The 26,390-nt window shown below is 40.9% G+C and overlaps 1 protein-coding gene across 1 annotated transcript in view; it reads right to left on the reverse strand.

Annotated features, from left to right (window-relative positions):
- The window catches only part of LOC132820040 (sodium- and chloride-dependent neutral and basic amino acid transporter B(0+)-like), a 169,232-nt gene that overhangs the window by 43,019 nt on the left and 99,823 nt on the right, over window positions 1–26,390 (reverse strand). Inside the window, exons 7-8 of the mRNA XM_060831960.1 lie at window positions 25,724–25,894; window positions 22,061–22,193 (exon numbers count right to left, since the gene is read on the reverse strand). Of these exons, the coding sequence (XP_060687943.1) occupies window positions 22,061–22,193; window positions 25,724–25,894 (304 nt within the window). The remainder of the gene's footprint in view (window positions 1–22,060; window positions 22,194–25,723; window positions 25,895–26,390) is intronic.

Consider the following 26,390-nt stretch of genomic DNA (forward strand, 5'->3'; position numbering starts at 1 on the left):
CACATATTCCTCATCAACTTTCCCTCTGCTCAAATTGCAATCGTCTTTATTAAATTAAATCTGCAACATTAGTCAAAATATTTTCTTTTTATTACTGCGATCGTGGGAATTAAAGGCAGCAATAAATATAGAGACCACAGCTTTATCCTGGATGAGGAAGGTCATCACTCCATCTTCATACAGACGTTAATAATTGGTGAACACCCTGATATTGCAACATCTGATTGCTTCATCAATGATTTCTAGATTTTAGCCTCCACTGCTCAATGCAGAAATTAGTGCTGTGTGTCAATCATTCTTCATGTGTTGCAGAATTCCAGACATAAATTCTCAAATTGCTTTTCCTCATTTTAAACCAAGCTCTCCAATCTCATAAATGTAATATTCTGAGTAAAATCACATTCTATAACCGCATAAGATCACCTCTCAAAATGAACTGGTCTGCAGCCTGAAAAGTACAATTTCTTGAATCTTTCCTCATAACTCAAAACCCCAATTCTAGGGGTCAGCCTTGTGGCTCCTAGCACTACAGTCTCCAGTATCCATGTGTCTGTCTGTCTTGTTGGGAAGAACTGGACGCAGTAGTTAAGGTAAGGTCTGACCACAGTGCTGTCAAGTTTGATGACCATTCCTTCTGATTTCTATTCTACAGTTTTGTGATCCAATTGATGAGGCTTATGGAATTTGTGAAACACAGAAAGCATGACACAACCCAAGAGAACGCAGCCTGTTTAATTGACTCACCAAGGAACACCTTCAACATTCACCACTTCGGCAAGTGTCCTGCAAGAGCACTTTCCAAAACTGCATTCCCCACAACCAAGCTAAAGCAGGCACCAGGCAGAAAAGAAAGTTGATTTACAAAGCAAAGAATTTCAGGTGCTGGAAGGTTGAGATGGAAATCGGGAAATTCTAGAATTATTCGACAGGGCAGACAGATTCAACAGGGAGATGAATAAGATTAACATTTCAGCTCAATGATGATCCTTCAGGAAGGAATTGGAAATCTTCATCAAGGGACAAGGGTACTGAGGGTGGAGAGTCGGAAATGGATTTTGCAAAGCAAGTCGGTGGGAATCCACGTTTTGTTTATAAAGACATGCATAAAATGATGGGAAGGAAAGAAGGGAGGGTGTTGTTTTCAGGGGGCAACTTGGGGGCACTCCAATTACACATAGCATCATGCTCAACTGCTCTGCAAAATCCATCCCAACCAAAGATTTCCAAACCTTCCTCGACCCGATATCCAGGATTTATAGATTCCTTGGTCCCACATGTGGCCTTGCCTGCAGTACCAGCAGTGCCCACCACTGAGCTTGTGGCACTGCTGACACTGGTGGAATGGCTGGTCAATCGGATACTCTTGCTAAGGATGGCACCTCTTCCTGCTGGTGATTGGCATGAGCCCCATTATCAGGAAATTTATTCTGCCCACTGCACTGTAAGGCTGCAGGGAATGGATAAATCACATCCTGTTGACTGTCTTCTTAGCCAGCAATACTCACATTCCACAAACAAGAGAAAGAGTCATAGAATCATAGATTGTTACAGTACAGAAGGTGGCCATTCAGCCCATTATGTCCACACTGCTTCCCAGCAAGCAATATGACCCCGCCACACACCCCTTCCTCACATCCTTTTTCCAATTAAATAATCACCAATACCTCAATTGACTCACCATCACATTTCAAAGCTGTGCACTCCAGACCTGAACGTGAAAAAGATCTTCGTCATTACATTTGCAAATCGCTTTAAATCTGAGCCATCTCATTCTCAATCCTTTCACAAAGGGGAACAGTTTCTCCCTATCTACTCTATTCAGACCTCATATGAGTTTGGCAATGTCTGTCACATCTTCTCTTGACCCCTCCTCTCCTCTCTAAGGAGAATGACCCAATCTGTCCAATGTATTCTCATACATTAAGTTTCTCATTTTGGAATCATTTTTGTCGATCTCTTCTGCATTCTTCCAAAGTGTTCACATCCTTCCAATATTGTAGCATTCACAACAGTGCTCAGCACTCCTGGTGAGGATTAACAAATTTCTTATACAAGTTCAACATAACCTTCTTGCTATTATACCCTAATAACTCTATTATTAAAGCCCAGGATACCATATGCTTTATTAACTGCTCTCTCTACATGTCTTGCTATCTTCAATGATCTGTGAAAAGCTGCCCAGACACCTCCTGCACTTCTTAAGTACTGCACCCCTGACGTTACAAATGTTTTCTCTCCCCAAAATGGATCGTCTCAAACTTCTTGCATTGAGCTTTACCTGGAAGCTACCTGCTCACTCCACCAACATGTCTGTGAACTTGTGGACTTTTCAACTCTCTTGCTTAGAGTTTACAATCCTTCCAAGGTTCATGTCATCTCCAAACTTTGAAACTGTCCCTTACAAGACAAGGTCTATACCCTGCAAATAAAGCAGGAAAAGCAGGGCTCCCACAACTGATGTAAAACAAGGAACTATGGATGTTGGACATCTGAATCAAAAACACAAACAGAAATTGCTGGTGAAACCCAGCAGCTACGGTACATCTCTGGTGAGAAAGTGGAGTTACCATTTCTCGATGATGAGTCACTGGACTTGAAACATTAACTCTGCTTTCTCCCTACAGATGCTGCCAGACTTTCTGGGTTTCACCAGCAATTTCTGTTTTTGTTCCAATCCCGATCTCTGGCGAACTCCATTACAAGCCTTCCTACAACCCAAAAAATATTTGGTGATCACTATTCTCCATTTTCTTTCACTCAACCAATTTTGTATCCAGACTGCTATTATCTCCTTTATACCATGAGCTATAACTTTCTTCATAAGTCTGCTGTGTAACATTGCTTAAAGTGAGTTTTGAAAGTTCATGTACACCACATCAATGACATTACCCTCATCGATCCTTTCTATTACCTCTTCAAGAATTGTCAGCCATGATTTGCCTTTTAGAAATCCACGCTGACTGTTCCTAATTAACCCACATATTTATCTATGCCTCAACTGATTCTGTCATTAATATTTGTTTCCAGATTTTTATCCACCACTGAAGTTAAACTGAATTGTCTGTCATTGCTGGGCTTACCTTCACAGGTTTTTTTTTACAAATAAAGGCGTAACGTCTGCAATTGTCTAACCAGTCAGCACCTCCCCTGAGTTTAGGGAAGGCTGGAAAATTATGGTCAGTGGTGCTTTAATTTCTACATTTGCTTCCCTAAATGTTCTTGGATGCATGACACCTGCTTCTGGACCTTGTCAATTTAAATATTGATTGCCTACTCAAAACTTCTTCCTGGTGAATATTGATCTTTATCGTGATAGAGCTTCCTCCTCCATTACTATAACTGGTGTCGCTTCCATCTCCTTGGTAAAGACAGATGCAAGGTATTCAGTTAACACCTTAGTCATGTCTCTTGTCTCCATATGTCCTATATTTCAACTTGTGGGCCAAGTGCTGGAAAGTGAGATTAATGTAGAATTAATATAATTTTGGTTGTACAGACTTGAGGGCCAAAGGTCCTCTTCTGTACTATAGGATTCTATGATTCACTGTGTAAACCACCTTTTTTACCCTAATTGACTCAACTCCTCATTTTGCTATTAATGTGCCTATAGAAGACTTTGGAATTCCTTGATATGTTTGGCTGACAGTGCTTTCTCATCAGTTAGTACAGTTGGCTGGACAGCTGTCTTGAAATGCTGAGAGATGTCAGAGGTGCGTTTCAATTCCTGCACCAGCTGAAGATACCACAAAGTATCAACCTCTCCCCTTCCCTGAGGTGTGGTGATTCTCACATTAAACCATCACTCGTCACCTCTCTGTGGCCCAGGAGGCCCATGGTGGCTTTACCTCTGACCTTAATCTTCTTATTAAACCCCCTTCACTTCTCCAATATGCTTTTCACTTCCCCTTTGAACCTTAGTGTTCTGCTTGAAGTTTTTGTCTTGACACTCATCATAACCTCACTTTTTCTTCTTCATTTTGTATTCTATCTCCTTTGTTCATCCTCAGAGCTCTGGATTTGTTTGTTCTCCTTTTGCTTTTTGAGGGAACATACCTTGATTGTACCTGAATCATGTCTATTTTAAACATAGCCCTTTGTTCAGTGACTGTTTTTCCCACCATAATTTTGTTCCTGTCTCTCTGGCTCAGCTCCATTCTTTGCCCATTGAAGTCAGCTCTCCTCCAGTTAATTCTTCTTATTCTGGACTGCCAATTATCCATTTTTATCACCACCCCTGGTCCAAAACCAAACCAGCAGTGGGGTTCTAAATGCTGGGAGCTTATTTAGACTGAACTTAATTCTTTGTGATTTATGAAACAGTGTCTCATTTTACTGAGTACCCTTGTCTAGAGAGGGTTGATTGCTCATGTGGAAACATAGCAAATAACTAAGCTACAATTTACCTGTGTTACAAACAGAAGGCCAAGGAAATAAAATAACAAACAAAGACCAGCTGTCAGATAAAGACGCTTTGACCTAAGGAACTCAGGAAACTGGTCCAGCAGGCTTGTTATTACTGTTTCTATTGAAAACAAGAGTTATCAGTGATTAATTAATGATTTATACCAAGTCTTAGATAAATCCACCACCAGAGAAATGGCAGCCAAGAGGACTGAAGGAGCCAATGGGGAGAGATTTCTCTGTCTATGGGCAGAATTGTATAAGAGCAATGTTTGGAAAATGGAGGCTTGCTAATGTCTCCTGAAAGTAACTCACCATCTCAGGGTGGGTGATAGAAGATTCTGAGATGTGGGCTATAGGCTGTGATTCAGTGGGAACAACAATATTAGACATTTGGTTCAACAATGTGTGGGAGAACTCTCTCAGATTGTATTGCAGAAGAGTTTGCAACACTGATTGGGAAGATTGTACCTTTGCTGTTTCTGATGCCAGGCAGTTCATCTGGTTTATTTTTCCTATCGGAGCAATGAGCCACAACTGAGTGGCTTGCCACTTTATTTCAGAGAGGCTTGTTGTTTCATGCCTCACAATTAATATGTTACCACAGCACTGTGGGGCAGCAAGGTTGCTCAGTGGTTAGCATTGCTGCCTCACAGTGCCAGGGACCCAGGTTCAATTCCAGCCTTGGGTGCCTGTCTGTGTGGAATGAGTGTGGGTTGTGATGTCTGCATGGGTTTCCTCCGGATGCTTGGTTTCCTCCCACAATCCAAGGATGAGCAAATTAGGTGAATTGGCCATGCTAAAATGCCTGTAGTATTAGGTGCATTAGTCAGGAGTAAACGTAAGAGAATGGGTCTGGGTGGGTTACTCTTCGGAGGGTCGGTGTGTACCTGTTGGGCCAAAGGGTCTGTTTCCACACAGTAGGGAATCTTATCTAATATAATAACCTGTAAGGCATTATATAAACCCTGCATAATTATGTGACTTAAGAGCAGAAAGATCTCAGAAACTATCTTGACTTGGGCCACTTCAAGCATGACATACTGACAAACTGTGCTGCATGTTGTAATTGAGTACTTTCATACTCACCGAGAAGCGTACATGGATATAATGTTTGTATATAACAGTGAGCTGCAATAAATATTCTGTTGGATTCTTTAATAACATAAAGCATTGAAGCAAAATGCACATCAAGGATTCCAGGGTCTAACATATGATTATGGTTCTGAGGTTTTCAAGAAGGTCTCTCACACACAATCTCCTTCTATAAAAGGCATTAGGTGTCAGATGGTTTTTTCTGACACAATGATAGCTCTACAGTCAAAATTACTGACAGCAATGTTATTTCATCCAGGTTTATTTGATTGAATTCAAATTCCTCAGACACTGACGTGAAACACAACCAGAAACTATTGGAAACACTCAGCAGGTTTGGCAGCATCTGTGGAGAGAAAGCAGAATTAACATTTCAGATCCAGTGACCCTACTTCAGAATGCTGTTTTTTGAAGAAGGGTCACTGGACTCAAAACATTAACTGAGCTTCCTCTCTACAGATGCTGCCAAACCTGCTGAGTTCTTCCTGCAATTTCTGATTTCCAGCATCTGCAGTTCTTTTTTGACATAGAGGTGAGGGTTGATCTCATGTCTCCAGGTCATTTATCCAGGCCTCCAGATTAGTCTGTTAACTGAATCACAACATAATTGCTGCTCAATACATTTTAACAAATCCTGTTCCTGATGAGAAGGGTCTAGATGTACATCAAAAATGATAGTTATTATATTGAGACACCTAGAACTTGGCAGCAGAAACAGAAATATGAGTTGTATGATACAACAGAAAGAAGAAGGAAAGGGGAAGCAATGGCCTAATGGTATTATCGTTGGACTGTTAATCCAGAGATTATGTCCAAGGGACCCAAGCTCAAATCCTGCCACGCCAGTTGGTGGAATTAAGAATCTAATGATGACCATGAATTGATTGTTGGAAAAGCTGACCTGATTTCCTAATGTCTTTTAGAGAAGGAAGCTGCCATCATTACTTGATCTGGCCTAGATGTGGCTCCAGACCCGTTGCAATGTGGTTGACTCTTAACTGCCATCTGGGCAATTAGAGATGGGCAATAAATGCTGCCTAGCCAGCAATGATCTCATCCCATGAATGAATGAAGAAAAACAAAATTGTGAACAGCGACTGAACATGAATGCAGATTTTTAAAAAACATGAATTCCACTGTAAATCTTCCAGATGTTAGGTAACAATGACCTGAATATTTCTTTCCTACAACTTGGAACACACTTCATTCAACCAAGCTGAGGTTTCATTAAGACATTGTGGAGAATTTGACTATAGAGTAACATTGTTTTCTCATGCATTACAATCATCAGCAGTAGTTCCAAACATAATAGCTTAGATAAGTTCCTTTTATAAAAGTAGAAAGAGATTGGTTAAATTATGTAACATTATTGTTGAACTTAAAAGATTTCATTCTTAGCAAAACTTGCAAACAGTGTGTCAAGTCCCAAAGTGAGCAGCATGAAGAAAAATAAAATGGACCATAAAGTTGCCCATGGCAACTGTGCAAGGGCCTCTGGGTAGGCAATAAAGGCCAAACCAAACCCTGAACAATGGATACAAAACAAATGATAATATTAGTCCTGCGTACAATCAACACACACTGCTACATTTAATTCCGTATAGTCACTGATGTTGAGGCAAATTCAAAAAGTCTCAGCTGAGACATTCCAATTACTTCTGGAACGTACCATGTGGCACACCCTGAATATAAGGATGAATGTATGGGCATGAGATCAGTAATTCAGAATGGTGAGATTGTGACATCTTATTTGTGAACTGGATATGTCGAAGGTCAGTAATTTCATATCTCAAACTATGTTAAATCAGTTCTATACATTTGTTGAATAATGCCTACTTTCAATGGGAATCAATAATTTTAAAGAAACTTGTTTTTTTATAGGTATTTTTATTGAAAATTTAACATTTTTACAAGTTTACAAAATAAAAAAAACCCATGCATAAACATTGATATACAATTAAATCTTAAATAAATAATAACCAAAATTTAACAAAAAAAACCCAACAAAAAAAACTCAACTAACTACTAATCTAACCTACAACTAACCAGAGTGCAGAATTAAGTCTTTTACATTATTCAAATAAGAGAAACAAAAACCCAACGGATAACACAGAAATTGGGTAGTGAGATACATGCTGGGAATGTATTAACATCATATGTAACAAAACCCGTATTCGTGCGGGATTCCTCTCCCAAGGGGCCACGGACCAGCCAGGTTCGCCATTTCAATTAAATAAAAGCCCTTGTTAGGACGTCCGAAATATATGTATTTATATAATTCAAGAAGGGCTGCCATATTTTATGAAATAATTTGGTCTTTTGGTGCACCATATTTGTAAGGAAATCAAGGGGAATACATTCCATAACTAATCTGTGCCAAATTGAAAGTCCAGGGGGGCCCTCAGCCACCCAGTTTACCAAAATATTTTTCCTTGCATAGAAAGAGAGAATAGAAAATAATCTCTTCCCGTGCATATCCAGGGAGGGTAAGATCGAAAAGCCCAAAAGGAGAGATACAGGGTCCACTCTAATTTCCGTTCCTAAGATTTCTGTCAGAGCAGTTGCTACTTTAGTCCAATATCTATGCATCTTATGACAGGTCCATAGGCAATGTACAAAAGTGCCCACCTCTATTTTACATTTGGGACACATCGGAGATGTTCCTGCCTTAAATTTTGCCAATCGATCTGGTGCTATATGGGCCCTATGAAGTATCTTCAGCTGAATGGCCTGAGTTCTGTTGCAGATGGTGATTCTTCTGGCATTTTTCCAAATGTCATTCCACGTTTCTATAGAGATTTCTAGTCCCAAATCCTGATCCCATATTTTAAGCAGATTGTCTATATCTCCCAATACTTCACCATGTAGTAAATGATAGTACTGATGGAAAATACCCCCATTGGCCATAGCATTCTACATTCTCTATCTGATTTATAAAGACTATCTAATAACGTAGTCTTCTTCTGTATGTAATCTCGAATTTGGAAGTATCGAAAGAGGTCTCCATTAAGTAATCCGAATTTCTGATGCAGCTGTTCAAAAGACATCAGGATCCCTTCTTTAAGTAGACCCCCTAAACAAGAGATACTCCTGGATCTCCAGAGTTTGAAAGTGGCATCTGTAAACCCCAGTTGAAATCCCCATGCTCCCACTATCGGAGCATAGGGGGATGTTTTATGTGAGTTGCCCTCATTTTGCCGCATTATATTCCAAGCTTTAATTGTGTTCAGTATTATGGGGTTTTTACAGTGATCCGTAATGATTTTCCTCTTGTCTGAAAATAAAAGGTTAATAAGTGGGCATTTTACTTGAGAAGCCTCAATGTCCAGCCAGATTGATTGCGGGTCAGACAAGACCCAATCAGCTATGTAACTTAATAAGGAACTTAACTGATATTTCCTAAAATCAGGGAAATCCAATCCTCCCCTTGCCTGTGGAAGCTGTAGCTTCTTCAGCTTAATGAGGGGCTGTCTATGATTCCAAATAAAGAAACCCAACCAGCCATATAATTTACGTAGTGCCAGCCTCAGCAGCATCACCAGAAGCATTCTCATAGGGTATAGGAGACGGGGCAGGACATTCATTTTAATTAGTGCTATTCTACCTAGCCAGGAAATTGGAAGGTCTCCATCGCTGGAGGTCCTGCCTTACCCTTTCCAGTAAATGCACAAAGTTAGCCTTGTATAACTGACCAAATGTTGGGGTAATAAAAATGCCTAATTATAAAAAAAACTCCAGGGACCACTGAAAGGGAAAGTGGGATCCGTCCAATAAGTGGGATATACTAGCAAGGCCACCCATTGGCAGAGCCTCCGATTTTGAGAAATTAATTTTATAGCCTGAAAATACACTAAATGTATTAATAACTTGGATTAAGCGAGGCACGGACATCAAAGGATTACTGAGGAATAGAAGAACATCATCTGCATAAAGGGTAATTTTATGTTTACCTGTACCAATCCTCGGGGTCCTTATATTAGGGTCAGCCTGTATAGTTTCTGCTAGTGGCTCAATTATTAGCGTAAATGGCAATGGCGAGAAAGAACATCCCTGACGGCAGCCCCTATCCATACTGAAGTTATCCGAGCCTAATCCATTGGTAATCACAACTGCTTTGGGATCACTATACAGTGTTGAGACCCATTTGGTAAACACCTTTCCAACGCCAAAGCTTTCCAATGTGTAAAACAAATATGACCATTCAACCCTGTCGAATGCCTTTTTCGCATCTAATGAGACTACTATTCCTGGTATCTTTCCCTGATGGCAGGCTTGAATCACATTCAAAACCCTTCTAACATTATTGGATGATCTACGGCCCTTAATGAACCCCGTCTGATCCTCCTTTATGATATGTGGCAATACCCTTTCTAGCCTCAATGCTAACGTTTTAGAGAGGATTTTAAAATCTACATTTACAAAGGATATTGATCTGTATGACACACAATCTTCTGGGTCCTTTCCTTTTTTAAGGATAAGAGAGATATTTGCTTCTTTCAGTGAAGGCGGGAGACAGCCCTGACTGTATGAGTAGTTATACATGTCCATAAGTGGACCAGCCAATATTCCTGTAAATTCTTTATAGAATTCAGCTTGAAAGCCATCTGGGCCAGGTGCCTTACCGCTCTGAAGTTGCCTGATTGTGTCAAGTATTTCTTGGATTGTTAGGGGAACATTCAAGACCGATATCTGTTCCCGACTTAGGTCCAGAAAGGTCAAGTTTTTAAAAATGATTGCATCCTCCAAGTCCTGTCTTCACAATCCTGTGATTTATATAAATCAGAATAAAATTTTCTTAAGATTGCGTTAATCCTTTTACGATCATGAGTAAAAATACCAGTACTTTCCTTGATAGACGTGATATTTGAGGGGCCTTCTTTTTCTTTGCAAGAAATGCTAAGTATTTACCAAATTCATATGACCTTTGTTTTGCAAATAATATTTCCCTCTTAGCCGTTTGGGTAAGGGTGGTGTTTTGAGCTGTCCTAAGGGCCGTAATCCTTTGCAATTTGATAATAGAAGGTCGGTCAGCGTATGCTGTTTCAGCCGCTTTTAAGCGAGCTTCGAGCATTCGCTGTTGTTCTCCCTTTAATTTTTTCTGGGTCGCTGAGTATGAGATGATCAAACCTCGTGCATAAGCTTTGATGGTCTCCCACATCATTGATTGGTTGCTAGCCATACCTAAATTAATTTCTAAAAAAGTTTTAAATTCTTGAGAGAAGTACTTTACAAATTTACTGTCTTTCATCAGGAAGGGGTCCATACGCCAATGCCAGGGTGATGTCTCATTATTCCTTGCCTTGATTTCCATATATACAGCAGCGTGATCAGAAATTGTAATACTGCCTATTTTACAGGATGATATGGAATTTTAGAAAATCGAGGGGCAAAAAACAGATCAATTCTTTTATGGCATTTGTGTGGATTGGAGTAAAAAGAAAAATCTCTGCCCTGTGGATGAAGGCATCTCCATATATTTACTAGTCCTAACTCTTTGTTCAAATCCACCAATTGTCTAGATCTGGGAGATACTCCTGCAGTACTCTTGGGAATCCCATCTATTTCCGGATCCATAATACAATTAAAGTCTCCCGCTATAATTGTATGACAGGCACCGAGAGCCATCAACTTTGAGAAGGCTTCCATTATAAATTTAAAAGGAAGTGCCGGGGGCAATACAAATTTAAAATCCCATATTCCTCTCCATTTATAAGGGCTTTAATCAGCATATATCTTCCAGATTCGTCTTTTATCTGATTTAGGATTTTGAAAGGGAAATTCTTCCGAATAAGAATAACAACTCCCCTGCGTTTTGAGCTAAAAGAAGAAAAAAAGGCCTGATCAAATCCACCCTGTCGTAATTTCAAGTGTTCTTTATCCAATAAGTGTGTCTCCTGCAGGAGAGCTATATCAACCCTTTCAAAACTTGAGGTTTGATAATATTTTCTTCCTTTTGACTGGTGAATTACCCCCTTGACATTCCAGGTGCACCACTTAACCGACTGATCAACCATAATCGTCCAGGCAAATCCGAGATCCCTCGAGAGGGGAAACTCAATCCAGAACATCCCGAGCATAGAGCATATAAAATTCACAAAAGTAAAGGCTCTCTAATACACTCACAATAGTAAAATAAAAAACTATTTCGAAATAAAAAAAATATAAAACGTATTTAAATGGAGATTTTCCCCCTTGTTCCCGGGGGTATCACTTCCTTTCCAAAAGTCTATTGTATCCCCTCCAAACCAGTGCCCCACCCTTGACCCAGGCGCCCCTCAATAGGATGAAGAAAATTCAAATATACTACAGAACTAGAGTTAAGAGTGAGCACCCTACGCACCCCCCCCCCCCCACACCAACACCTGGATATATTTGGTAATGTTAATACCATGTATACCCCGCTCCTAGAAACAGAGGTAAAATAGTATAAGGTAACCACCTCCCCCCAACAACATTAACTAGACCCCCCAGCCTATATATATATATAATATATATATATATATATATATAAAATAAAAAAACAAGGTGGTGGAGAAAATAGTTTAGAAGAGAACAAATAAATAAATCCCTCTCCCCACCCCCCAAGATAATATTAAACAGTAAGGTAAAAAAATGATTCATCTATTAAAAAAAAGGGAGGGTGGGATGTAAACCGGAGTGGGGGGAAAGCAAACCAACATCAATTATCTCTTACAATTTATCTAAGAGAGTCCAAAAATTCCTTGGTCTTTTCCAGCGATCCGAAGTTATACATGGACCCTTCATGGTTAAAGCGTAGCGTCGCTGGGTAGCGCAAGGAGTACTGAATACTTAAGTCCCTTAAACACTTCTTCGCCTCATCAAACACCTTCATCTTTCAGACCAGAGCTGGGGAAAAGTCCTGGAATAACATGATCTTGGATCCTTTATAGATCATGGCTTGGAGATCTTTTCCAAGATTTCTGGAGGCTTCTAAAAGTATCTGCCTCTCCTTATAACTGCAGCCGGAACAGGACCGGGCGGGACGCTGGTTTGAGCCGGATCCGCGTATTGCAACCCAGTAGTCCCATTCCACCCTTACCTGGCCTGATCCAGCCTCCAGATTTAAAAGCTGTGGAAGCCACTGTTCAAGGAACACTGTAAGCTGGCCTTCCTCTTCCCGTTCGGGAAGGCCCAGCAAATGAATATTTTTTCTACAGCCTCAATTCTCAAGGTCGTCAATGTGATTCTCTAAGGTCCAGGCTCGCTGTTCGAGAATCCGGACCTGATTCACGGCCGATTGTGCTGTAGTTTCGGAGGTCGCGGCCTTTAGCTCCGCCCCTCCGACTCAGCGCTCGATTTCCTTGATGTCTTGCTTTTGCAGCGCTGCCGAGAGTGAGTCCCATCGGCTTCAGGATTCTTCTATAAAAGCGTCAATCTTCGCATCAAGTTTGGATATTATTCCCACGAGGCTCGCTACCGAAAGTAAGTCCCCCGGGGCGGCTGCGGACGCCTCTTCTGCAGCTGGAGAGGGTGGGGGAGGAGTTCCTGCTTGCTGAGAGCTGCAGGCTCCCCTTTAGTCATTTTTACTGGAGATGAAATTGTTTAAATTCAATACTAAACAACTAATTACATTAAGTAAAAACTATTTTAAATGATTTGGTGAGTGCGGTGGGGGTGGGCGACCCACTTTGCCCAAGTCTTGGGAGGAGCACTGTAGACTCAGACTTGCTGGGTCGCTGCCATCTTGGATTCCCAAAGAAACCTGGTTTATAGATCTTCTAAGTTTAAACCCATTCTAGCTAAGTTATATCATTGCCCATGGTGGTTACTGGGTAAAACATTTACGTGCATACTGTTATCAATGGAGTAGCAGATGAGTGGGAGATAATGCACTCCTCCAGCCTCAGTCAAACAAGGGGGCAGTGACAAGGAGTTCAGAACAACTGGAATATCCAGACCTGCCCTTGCTGGTGGTTCTTCCTTGCTACTCAAGCTGGTGTACAATGGAACACTTGCTCTCAACAGGAACATGGTGGATCAAACCACTGGCTTCCTGAAGGTGTCAAATCAAGTTCAAATGGAGTACATCTCAAAATCACTACAGGTTTGCTGAATCTCTCAAATCTTGCTTCCAGGACGGCAGAGTTATCCTGGGAGAATGAATAGGAGGAGGCAGATACTCAGGTTATTCAGTAATCTAATCACTGCCATGCAATAATTGTTCTACCATTCCCTAGCTATCAACCCAACTTTTATTTAACATCAAAATAAATCCGGAAATAGAAGCCACTAATAAACACAATCATTCCATGAGAACTTTATTGTGCACCAATTCCAATAATGTAGGAAAAGTTGATCTTTCTGTTACTGAATTCTCTGAGCACCTGTCTTATGTTTGCCTGTTGCCCTGTTACTATCATTCTCAATTATTTTTCTGTTCCTTTCTCATTCCATTAATCCCATTGACTCAATGCTCTTTTGGGCAAATTACACTCAGGCCCAGGTGTCCTCTTGTACCCCATCGATGTCAAACAAATGACACATATGTGCCATCGTGCAGCAGAACAGTATGGTTAACTTTGTATTTACCTGACTGTGCAACGGGCTTGTTTTGCACATGAGCCATGTGTCCAAGAGTGGAGAAGATGATAAATCCCGCAAACACACTCGTAGCACAATTAACAACACAGACAATGAGGGTATCTTGGTAACAGTTGTTGTGGAATTTGTTGTAGGATGACAATGTGATTAAACTGCCCCAACCCACTGATGTCGAGTAGAAAATTTGTGTTGCAGCATCTTTCCAGACCTGATAAATAGAAGGGAGAATTCATCAGCGCTGAACGACTTCACTTGAACTCATTCAACTGAAAAACTACATTGACCACAAGAAGCATAGTGTGAGTTAGTCCAGCAGCTCAATGTGATCTGACTGAATTAAACTAGCTCTGATTAACACCATCTCACTTAACAGGAGGGCCATCATTTGATTTTCCTTTGACTACTTGCTGCCAACTTTAAGATTTTCCCTCCAAAATTGACTCATAGCAGAAATAAAACCCCACTGGACCAAAAATCTGATCTTCTGCAAAGACATTGCTATTTTCTGCACTGCAGTCTGTTAAGCAAAATGCAAACTGCATACATTGGGTTAATTTGGATCACAAAAATGATTTAAATTAGATTTAAAATAGGTATGAATGTCAAACTGAGTGCACATTTGTAACGAACCATCTTATACTTAAATGGTGAGGCTCCAGATGCTCCTTGTTATTTATGTGTAAATTCCACAGCAATTTCTGACTGCACTCAGAGGTTCAGAGAAATATCTCTGATATGCACCATTCTGCTGTTATAAAAATGATATCTCCTGACATTTACAAACTCGGCTCAGTGTGAAATTACCTATTACATGCGTAGAGTCACATTATTATTGTTGATGTGGAAGAAGGGTTTGGGGGGAAGGGGGAGAAGATCAACTGAAAGGCAGAATCTTAGCTCTCAGTAGCTCCCCCCAGTCCTCCCATCTACATGAAGTAGAGTCCTTCAAATAAGTGTTGATGCCTTTAGATGAATTCCCTCTTCTTGGAAGCCCGATAGGAATTCAACAGGATTTTGATTTCGCCTTTCCTCATGATTGTCCCCTGGTCTCCACAAGTAGGTGCAGAACCAGGGAGGAGACATTTCAATGGCCATTCATTGGCCACTTAAACACCATAAGTAATGGCAGAGCATCAAAATCCATCCATGAATCTTCTGCCACCACGATAGATGAGTGACAAGAAGCTACAAACTAATGCTTTCCCACCCAATTTCATGTCCCATTGCTCCCAAATTGTCATTTGGAAGGGCATAAAATTCTGCATTTTATTTCTGAACTACTCTAAGTTCACTCATTGAGAGTTACATTTCCTTCACTATCACAGTTCATGTGCTGTTAATTTTGCAATCAAACAATTTACTTGGTTAAGCAGATGCTCAGTTGCTTTCTCTCTGTAGTCACATCTCAGGTACAGATGATATTGTGACAATGCCATCTCCCACTTCTCGATAAACTCCAAATATCATTGACATTAAACAGGTCAGGAGATGTCAAATGGACTACCACAGCTTTGCCGTTCTCAAGGGCAAGTAGAGATGGGCAATGAATGCTGGCCAGCCAGCAATGCCCATATCCCACCAATGTATATTGAACAAATATTGATGACATAGTCTCATAAGTGATTGTAACTGAAAATCTGATTACTGAATCAATCCATGATTTCAGAAAGAAAGAGGCACTGAGAATAAACAATCCTTTGCATCCCACTGCCGATCTCATCCAGTTGTATCTAATCTCATCATCCTAGCCCTTAGCATTGATTCCCTCCTGCTCATACCAAGATGATTACAACAATAAACTAACTCATTAGAATTCATCACAAAGTCTCAGCTAGCTTTTCGCAACATGTGCAAAATGATCTTTCCAAATACAAACAAAGACTGAAAGGTACATTTCAATTCTAAATTTTAATGCCTCAATCAGACAAAATAAAAGAAGGAACAGTTAAATAAAAAAAAGTGATTTTTGAAATTCAATTGATTCTGTTGTTGAGCTTACCTGAGCACCAGCCAGTTTGGAGAAGTCTGACTGGCTTCCGATGTAGAATTCAATTCCTTTAGAGGCTCCCTCCAGGGTAACCCCGCGGATCAGGAGTATCGTCAGAACCACATACGGGATAATTGCAGTGAAATAAACAACCTGAGAATGGAGAATAAATTGGAAGATTTTCCTGTATTAGTGGTACAACATTTACTTTATTGGATCCAGCTGATTGTAAACTGATAGGAATATAAACAAAGAGTGAATCAGAAGACAGTTGGCTACATGATGGGGATATTTAACACTCAGCTACATGTTGGAAATAAGTTTAAATTCTACAATATTATTTTTAGTTTTATAATTAATCACATTCAGGGAAATGACAGATGTATTCAGGAGAATTGATGAGAACTTCATGAATATATTCAACACTTCATATTTCATGATTCTTTACTATTCTAATAATCCAGACAAATGGTAAATAAAACCCTGACCCTAATCTGCTCAGTCCCTTCCCCCAGTCCTGCCCAGCCTTCCGCAGCAATTGGAATTTCCCCCAGAGTCCCTGTGTCAGTGACTGAAACCCTTAGAATGAGGGACACATTCAGGAATTTGGGGGCATTGCTGGGGCTAGAAATTAGTTATGTTCAATTTCAGTTGTGGATATTACAATTTGTGACTGTTCTTCACACTTCTTTTTCACACTTATTTCAGCCTCGTCATTTCTCTGATTGTTGTGTTGTTCAGAGCAGGACCCACACAGTTTGTGGCTGAACACTTGGCAGGTGATTGAGCAGCATGAGGTGTCATATCTGCTCCTCTTCAAGGCTGTATCCCCTCAAAGGGTAACCATGCTCTGTGGAAGCTACAAAGGATTACTGCACACTAGTTCATTTTCTGTTCTCTATACCTTACAGGAACTGTTAACATCACCAAGGATATAAACTATGCACTTCACAACAGTCAATAAATTCTAGTTTTATTCTTACAGGGAATCTGTATTTTGTCAGTAGTTGTAACTGTCTTCATCACCAGTCATTTACCTTTCCTGAAGATTTGATTCCTTTCAAAAATGCTGCCCCAACCATCAGCCAGGCTAGAAGCAGACAGAGGGCTAAATGCCAGACTATCTCCCCAGTTTCATCCAATGAACTTGTACGGTGTAAAACTACTTGACTGAGTTAAAAAAAGAGAAAATATTTTTCATAAGGGTACTGTTTATTACACATAGATACTATGTGCTCAATGCATCTGAGTATTTAGTGCAATATACAGGGCTTTTAAAAATATTCAGTTGTTACAGAATAAGTCCTACTTTTAAATAAGAGAATTGTTACTGAAGTTTGATGTCCTTTATGTTTTTCTCTTTCTACATCTTATTCAAACAGAATGTGGGTGCGTTTGCTATATTTGAATCTGCAACTGCATGAAAAAATTCATGGCATGCCTTAATGGGCTCCATCTTATGCTCAAATTTACACTTGAAATGGAACAGTCAAATTAATCTCCTTAGCTAGAGTTCTAGTTGGGAAATCAGCCAGGGGTTCTCTACTCCTATATACCAAAGATCTACCTTCACCAGTCAGTACACATGTTGAGATTCCTATGTTTTCATATACTGCAAAATGGGCATGATCAGCAACCTTGTAAATGTATTGGCCATGTAAATGTAATGTTGAAGTAGGGCACTTCTCAAGCACCCTGCAGGTAATGGCCACTGATCAGATAATCCCTCAATGTATGTTCCAAACAGACATCACAGGCCCTAAGGCAGGCCTGGAAGTGCCCAGTCCTCCTCAGGTCTGAAAGGGCAAGGTATCTCCAATGTTTGATCAAGAGTTGAAGTCAACTGTTTCACATTGTTACTATTTTTGTTACAAACATGATGCTGATATTAAACCAACAAGATGTTTTGCTTAGAGCAAATAAATAATGTGGTATATTAATTTTAGTGCTGGTGTGATGCCACGTTTCAATGTTATATATCCCAAAGACTGATGGATCGTATCAATAATTCACTCAACTGTTCCCAAGAAAAACATTCTAACTGTACCAAGCCAGCCTGCAAATACAAATTCACGATACAGTGTTTAATATTAGATGAGATTCTAAAACTGAACTATGTTTACTGGATAATCCTGAGCGTTCAAATAATTACAAGGGAACAAAATAAACAGAGCCGTACATTTGTCTCTCAGATCGAAGATTCTGAAGTCTTTTGGGTTTGGGGAAAAATGCTGTTTATTTTCAAGTTGAGGCAGATTTGCAGAAATCTTGGCAAATGCTAGCTGTGTAAAACAGTTGCTCCTAAAACAGAGAGGTAGTTTTAGGATCTAGAGTTTAGAAGAATGAAAGATTATCTCATTCAGACACACAAAATTCCTCACTGGACAATCCTGAAAAATGTGTTGCTGGAAAAGCGCAGCAGGTCAGGCAGCATCCAAAGAGCAGGAGAATCGACGTTTCGGGCATAAGCCCTTCTTCATTAATCTGATTCCTGAAGAAGGGCTTATGCCCGAAACGTCGATTTTCGTGCTCCTTTGATGCTGACTGACCTGCTGCGCTTTTCCAGCAACACATTTTTCAGCTCTGATCTCCAACATCTGCAGTCCTCACTTTCTCACAGGACAATCCCACCATTTGTGGAGGAGGAGTTTGAAAACACATTCAATACTATGCACTTGGCTCGTTAATAAGAACCTGTGGTGTTGGAGGAAGGATAATAGCACAGGCAGAGGAATGACTAACTAATAGAAGACAGATTTGCAATAATGGGGGCATTTTCAGGATGGCCTATAACTAATGGAGTGCTGTAGTGCTGGGGCCACAATTATTTACAATATATTAATGACTTTGATGAGGAAAGTGAATGGACTATCGCCAAGTTTGTGGATGATATGAAAATAGATGGGAAGGCAAGTGGTGAGGATGACACACAGAGACTGGAGGGATACAGGCAGAGTAAAAGAGTGGGCAATAAAACATGGCAGATTGAATAGGGAAATCCCTGGCAATTACAGACCAGTCAGTCTTACATCTGTGGTCAGCAAGGTTTTGGAAAGAATTCTGAGGGGTAGGATTTATGACTATTTGGAAAAGCATAGTGTGATTAAAGGCAGTCAACATGGCTTTGGGAAGGGAAGGTTATGCCTCACAAATTTTAGATTACTTACAGTGTGGAAACAGGCCCTTTGGCCCAACAAGTCCACACCGACCCGCCGAAACGCAACCCACCCATACCCCTACATTACCCCTTACCTAACACTACGGGCAATTTAACATGGCCAATTCACCTGCGCACATCTTTGGACTGTGGGAGGAAACCGGAGCACCCGGAGGAAACCCACGCAGACACGGGAAGAACGTGCAAACTCCACACAGTCTGTCGCCTGCGTTGGGAATTGAACCCGGGTCTCAGGCGCTGTGAGGCAGCAGTGCTAACCACTGTGCCACCGTGCCGCCCATATTGAGTTCTTTGAGGAGGTGACGAAACAGGTCGATGAAGGTCGAGAAATGGGTGTGGTGTATATGGACTTCAGCAAGGCATTTGATAAGGTTCCCTATGGTAGATTCATTCATAAAGTTAGGAGGTATGGGGTACAGGGAGATTTGGTTGTCTGGATTCAGAATTGGCTGGCTGACAGAAGGCAGAGAATGGTTGTAGATGGAAAGTATTCTGCCTGGAGGTCAATGTTGAGTGGGGTCCCACAGAGCTCTGTTCTTGGACCTCTGTTCTTCGTAAATTTTATAAATGATTTGGATGAAGAGGTTGAGGGGTGGGTTAGTAAATTTGCAAATGACACAAAGGTTGGAAGTGCTGTTGATAGTATCGAGGGTTACTGTAGGTTGCAGCACCTCATAGACAGGATGCAGAGCTGGGCTGAGAAATGGTAGATGGAGTTCAATCTGGATAAATGCGAAGTGATGCATTTTAGAAGGGGAAGGTTGAACTTGAATGCTGAATATAGGATTAAAGACAGGATTCTTGGCAGTGTGGAGGAACATAGGGATCTTAGTGTTCAAGTGTATAGATCCCTCAAAGTTGCCACCCAAGTGGATAAGGTTGTTAAGAAAGCATGTGGTGTTTTAGCTTTCATTAACAGGGGGATCGAGTTTAAGAGCCGCGAGGTTTTGTTGCAGTTCTATAAGTCCTTGGTGAGACCACACTTGGAATATTGTGTCCAGTTCTGGTCGCCCTATTATAGGAAAGATACAGAGGCTTTGGAGAGGGTGCAAAGAAGAGTTACCAAGATGCTGCTTGTCTTACAAAGAGAGGTTGACTAAGCTCGGATTTTTCTCGCTGGAGATTAGGAGGAAGAGAGGTGACCTGATTGAGGTATACAAGGTAATGAGAGGCATGGAGAAAGTGAGGACTGCAGTTGCTGGAGATCAGAGCTGAAAATGTGTTGCTGGAAAAGCGCAGCAAACAGGCAGCATCCAAGGAGCAGGAGATTCGACGTTTCGAGCATGAGCCCTTCTTCAAGAATGAGGACAGTGTGCCAAGCTGGCTAAGATAAAAGGTAGGAAGGAGGGACTTGGGGGAGGGGTGTTGGAAATGCGATAGGTGGAAGGAGGTTAAGGTGAAGGTGATAAGGTGAGGGTGATAGGCCGGAGGGGGGGTGGGGGCGGAGAGGTCAGGAAGAAGATTGCAGGTTAGGAAGGTGGTGCTGAGTTCGAGGGTTGGGACTGAGACAAGGTGGGGGGAGGGGAAATGAGGAAAGTGGAGAAATCTGAGTTCATCCCTTGTGGTTGGAGGGTTCCTAGGCGGAAGATGAGGCGCTCTTCCTCCAGCCGCCGTGTTGCTATGGTCTGGCTATGCAGGAGTCCAAGGACCTGCATGTCCTTAGTGGAGTGGGAGGGGAGTTGAAGTGTTGAGCCACGGGGTGGTTGGGTTGGTTGGTCCGGTGTCCCAGAGGTGTTCTCTGAAACGTTCCGCAAGTAGGTGGCCTGTCACCCCAATATAGAGGAGGCCATATCCCTCATGAGAGGCATGGATAGAGTCAACAGCCAGAGAGATTTCCCCAGAGCAAGATTGACTGGCACAAGGGGTCATAGTTTTAAGATTTTAGGAGGAAGGTATAAAGGAGACGTCAGAGGTAGGTTCATTACGCAGAGAGTTGTGAATGCATGGAATGCATTGCCAGTTGTGGTAGTGGAAGCAGAGTCATTAGGGACATTTAAGTGACTGCTGGACATATACATGGATAACAGTGAGTTGAGGGGTGCGTAGGTTCGGTTATTTTATTTTACATTAGGATTAAACCTTGGCACAACATGGTAGGCCAAATGGCCTGTTCTATGCTGTACTTTCCTATGTTCTATGTAATTACACTTGCATTAAATTTAGGATAAAGCTACAATTATGATTTTCCAGTGTAGCACACTTGCATGCACTGGAAACTTTGTATATTAATACACAGGGATCATCTTTGTAGACAGAAAAACTGTGTATGAGCTCTGCCCCGATTCAAATGAACAGAATAGATGACAGCCATTAACTCGGGCAATGCTCTGGCCAATCTATCAACCTCCTGGTTTAAATTTAAACAAAATCTGCCAGGTAAATGTCAAATAGCTCTAATGGGCACATCCCTCAGTGTAACAACTCAACCAATCAGAGTTCACTTGTCAACCAATCGGAATGCACCTCTCATTCAGCATCTGTTATTTTCCACTAACATAAAACAAATGTTGGAAATCTGAAACAAAAGCAAAAATTTCTGGAGAAACTCAGCAGGTCTGGCAGCATCTATGGGGAGAAAGCAAAGTCAATGATTCAGGTCCAGTTCTGAAGAAAGATTGCTGGACCCAAAACATTAACTCTGCTTTCTCTCTGCAGATGCTACCAAACCTGCTGAGTTTCTCCAACAATTTCTGGGTTTTTTTTGTTCCTGTTATTTTCCCTTCACTTTAGTATTTCTTGCAAATTTTCAGAATGAATGGAAGACAGGAAGTTTTGACTTAATGTGTCTTTTGTCAGCATTAATCAAAGTCTGTCATACTAAACAACAATGTACTTACTCCCAGTATTGCTCACTCGGACCCTGGTGAGGAATGGAGATTTCTGATCCAATTAGGCAAGTGTTATTATACGTCTGCAGCCATGTTGTATTAATGACTTCAAAATATCCATCGTCCAGAGTAAGATTGCAAAATGGATCTAGAAAATGTTGAATGTGTTTTAGAACTTTACTGCTCCTTGTTGAACAATGCTGCCATTTCTAGTGGTACAATCAGGGTCTCTGGGCAACCCAACCCAACCTCATCCATTACATAAGGTGGAATCAGAGGCATAGACTGAGGTAGGAATATATAAAATGAAGACCCTCTCTTCTTCCCAATGTCCACTCATTGAATCCAGGGTAGGATGGTTTGAGGATTGCCTTTCTTACCAGACGTAAATTGACTCCCTAAGAGATGTCTTAAATGGGTATGCTGGCTGCCATTGGCATTCTTATGTATGTGTTGAAGGGTGGGGGTGGGGAAGCAGCACAATATGTGGGTTCACTCTATCTGGTCTGTTGTTTCCTAGGAGGGTAGATTTTCAGGTGGGTGCCCAATAGAGGTATCCAATGACATAGAAGAAAATTGCATTGTTCAATTACTGGCTTCCATAAAGTGTTTGGTACTAGTGGTAGATGCAAGTGGCCCAAAAGCTCCCTTAACACACAAATAGGTACATCAACAGTGAAGGTTCCCACTTCATGAAGATGCATCCTATGACACTCAATAGCATATCCTGCATGTGAAAGAAATCACACAGGGACTGAGACACAATGTTTTTTGTTGAGCACCAGTCTGCAACAGCACAGAGAATCACTAAATTATTATAGCACAGAATGAGACGATGCAAACTGTTGTGAAAATCCAAATTAGAGTTTCACCTAGTTCCTCCACTCAGTAGCTCTGAACTCCTTCCTTTTCAAACAATGATCGATCTCCCATTTGAATGTCTTGAATAAAAGTAACCTCCACCACACTCTCAGGCAATACATATGCAATCCTAACTTCTTGCTGTGTGGATAAAAATTTCCATTGAGTCACCATTGGTTGTGAATGGTTTTAATTGGCCCTTCATTCTATCCAGACTGTACACGCTGGGTACATGTACTGAGCTCCCTCCTTGTATTCCACATCATTAGTTCACACTAATGACAGCATCATTTAGGGATTTTAAGAAAAGTGTCTCATACACCATGTTTGAAGCTGACAGAAATGTCAGCATTGTGGAGCACAAACAGAAGAGACAAATGAGTAAAGAACTTTCTACATGGGCGCCAAATGTGTCCCTTCAGATCCACTTGGTCTGTGCTAGCCATGTGGTAGTTAATGTATTCAGACTCACTCAGGAAGGACCAGCCAATCACTGAGCTTTCAGACATCCCATCCCTCAAAGACGATACCCCAGCCTCCTTACTCAGTCTGGTCCATAAGCTTAAGTCTCAAACTCCCTGGTCTCAATCCCTCACACATTAACTCAGATATTATATTGACACATTTTTTAGGTATTTTCATGACTATATTTTCATATCCACATCTTATGAACAAGTTCTAACTCCCAATATTTACAATATACATATCTATGCTATACCTTTATTATAGATTGCAGTGGTTCACCACCACATTACTAAGGGCATTTGGGATAAACAATGAACATTGGCATAGACAGTGGTGCCCACATCCCTTGATCAGTTTGTTCAGACTTTTATGACACACCTCTGGGGGGGGGTTAGAAATGAACCTTGTGGGTCAGAGGTTGGGGCATTACCACTGTCAAAAGCCATGTGATAAGCTTTCATTAATGGATCAGAAAATGAATATTAATCCTGATAATTAATTACTTCTGATTCCCTAACTCCAGTACGATCACTTTCCAGGCTTCAAAACTTGTGAATTGTGTTTTATAATAAAAAAAAGATTGAGAGTAACTTCCTGGACCCATGCACAGGGTCACAGACAGGAATGTGAGTCCAAAATGCAGATATATGGAAATTAAAAGGTATTATTTAAATCATGAATTTCTTGTTTTCCAAGACTCACACCTTCCCTTAAGAGGCAAAATGCAGCAAGAATATGTACATAGTCGGCTGACTAGAAGAGCACCTCCCAATGTATTGAATAAGGGCAAACACTGTTGTAAGTCATTGGCTATTGGTACTTAAAATTGACACCAGTTGCAGGTCATACATTGGTTTCCTTGACTCAGAGGGAAACAACTTAAACATTTTTGAAATAAAATAAGATCATAAGGCTATAAGAGATAGGAAGATCATTATGCCTTTCAACCTATCAAGTCTATTCCACCATTCAATCATAGCTGATATGTTTCTCAACCCCATTCTCCTGCCATCTCCCCATAACCTATGATCCCCTGACTAATCAAGAACCTATCTTTCTGTCTTAAATATATTCAATGACTTGGCCTCCATTGTCTTCTGCAGAAATGAGTCCCACAGATTCACCCTTCATCTCAGCTCTGAGGCTTCGTACCATCACTCTAAGGCTGTGTCTCGGGTCCTATCAGACTCTATATAGGCCTTTCAGTATTTTGCAAGTTTCAATAAGATCCCTCTCATCCTTCTGAATCCCATCAAGTAGAAACCCGAAGTCCCTAACTGCTCCTCCTATGACAAGCCATTCATCCCCATGATCATTCTTGTAAGCCTCCTCCTCCTCCAATGCCAGCACATCCTTCCTTAGAAGCAGAGCCCAAAACTGCTTGCAATTTGCCAAAAGTAATCTGAACAGATCCTTTACGATCACAACAGTATATTCCTGCTCTTGCATTTTAAGCCTTTTAGAATAAATTCTAAAATTGCATTTGCCTTCCCAGCACCCAACTGAACCTGCATATTCACATCAAGAAAATCCTGAACTAGGACTCTGAAATTCCTTTGTGCTTCTGATATCCGAAGACTTGCTCCATTTAGAAAATATTCTGCGCTCTACTTTTCCAACCAAAGTGCATAATTCCACACTTGCCACAGTGTTCCATCTGCCACTTCTTCATCTACTCTCCAAGTCTTTCTGCAGCCTCCCTACCTCCTCAACATTATCTGTCCCTCCACCTATCTCTGTTTAACACACATGTTGTTCTGAAACTTGTTGCTACTCTCACTCCCATTTGTAAAACCAATGACGTTTGAAATCTGCGTCCTGGTCCTGATCTTCAAATTTCCTTTCAGGCTCAAAATCCAGCATCCAATCTCATGACCCCTAATCCTAAAGGTCAAGGAGTGAATGTAAATCATTCATTGTGTTACTGATGACATTGAATGAAGATTTTGAGGGAGATGAGCCTGAGATGAAAACAAAGAGAAAAACTGAACTCTGTACCAGACAGTAGTAATGTAGGTACTGATAATAAAAGGTTGAAACTACCTTAGCTTCCCTACATCTACAATCCAGGTAGAGTAAAGCAGCTGAGAATGACCAACAGTGACAATACTAAAGGAGAGATGATTTTCTTTGAAGCATCTCTCTTGCCTGTAAGCAATTATTATTGACAATCTTTCACTTCAGTGACTCAGTGACATGATCCTTGGAGCTGGATCCTGTCCAAGTCTCTCTGCTGTACAATCACAATGAAGTTGGTTATCGAAAGCATTGGCTACTTTTCTTATGACAGATCAACAGAATAAAATATGAACAGTCACGGAATGTCCCCAGTCAAAGTGAACACTGTACCTTTGGGAGTCCTGCTGCATGTTTCATCTGCTCCCCACCAACTGAAGCAGTCTGCCCATGGTAGGGGTGATTGGAAGGAAGCAAACAGGTAGTACAGACTGTAACCAATAATGCAGGCATAGGAAATGTTGGCAATTATGATCAGAAGGACCATGGTGACTCCAACACCTTAAAATTGAACAAAGGAAAAAGAGCTTAGAAACAATACTGTTTATTTGAAATAAAATTGTTCTCTTGAATTCAATTGCAATGTATTTCCAACTAGAATATGTTTAATGTAATTTGAGAGAGAAAGAGGGAGACAGTGTTTTGAAATAAGGCAGCAATGGTTGACTGATGTTGCTTCTCTCCAGTCTGAACTTATAAAGTTGAAAATAAGCCATCAACTTTATTATCCCTGTTTTGAATATAAGCACAGGTCATCCTCAGAGTTCAGAAATTATGATAAAGTTACAGACAATTAGGTTCAGAATCTAAACAAGAATTGGACAAGAGAATATTATTCTGTTGTTACAACTATCCCTCTAGTATTGCCATTGTCTTAGTGGGTGTTAGATTTGGTCAGCATTTCCAACAATGTTCAGCTAAAATTGTTGAGTGGATGATCCACCTTGGCCTCATCCGACGGTCGCCAGCATCACAGATGCCAGTCTTCAGCCAAATC

Source organism: Hemiscyllium ocellatum, chromosome 11 (assembly GCF_020745735.1).
Source record: "Hemiscyllium ocellatum isolate sHemOce1 chromosome 11, sHemOce1.pat.X.cur, whole genome shotgun sequence".
Lineage (NCBI taxonomy): Eukaryota > Metazoa > Chordata > Chondrichthyes > Orectolobiformes > Hemiscylliidae > Hemiscyllium > Hemiscyllium ocellatum.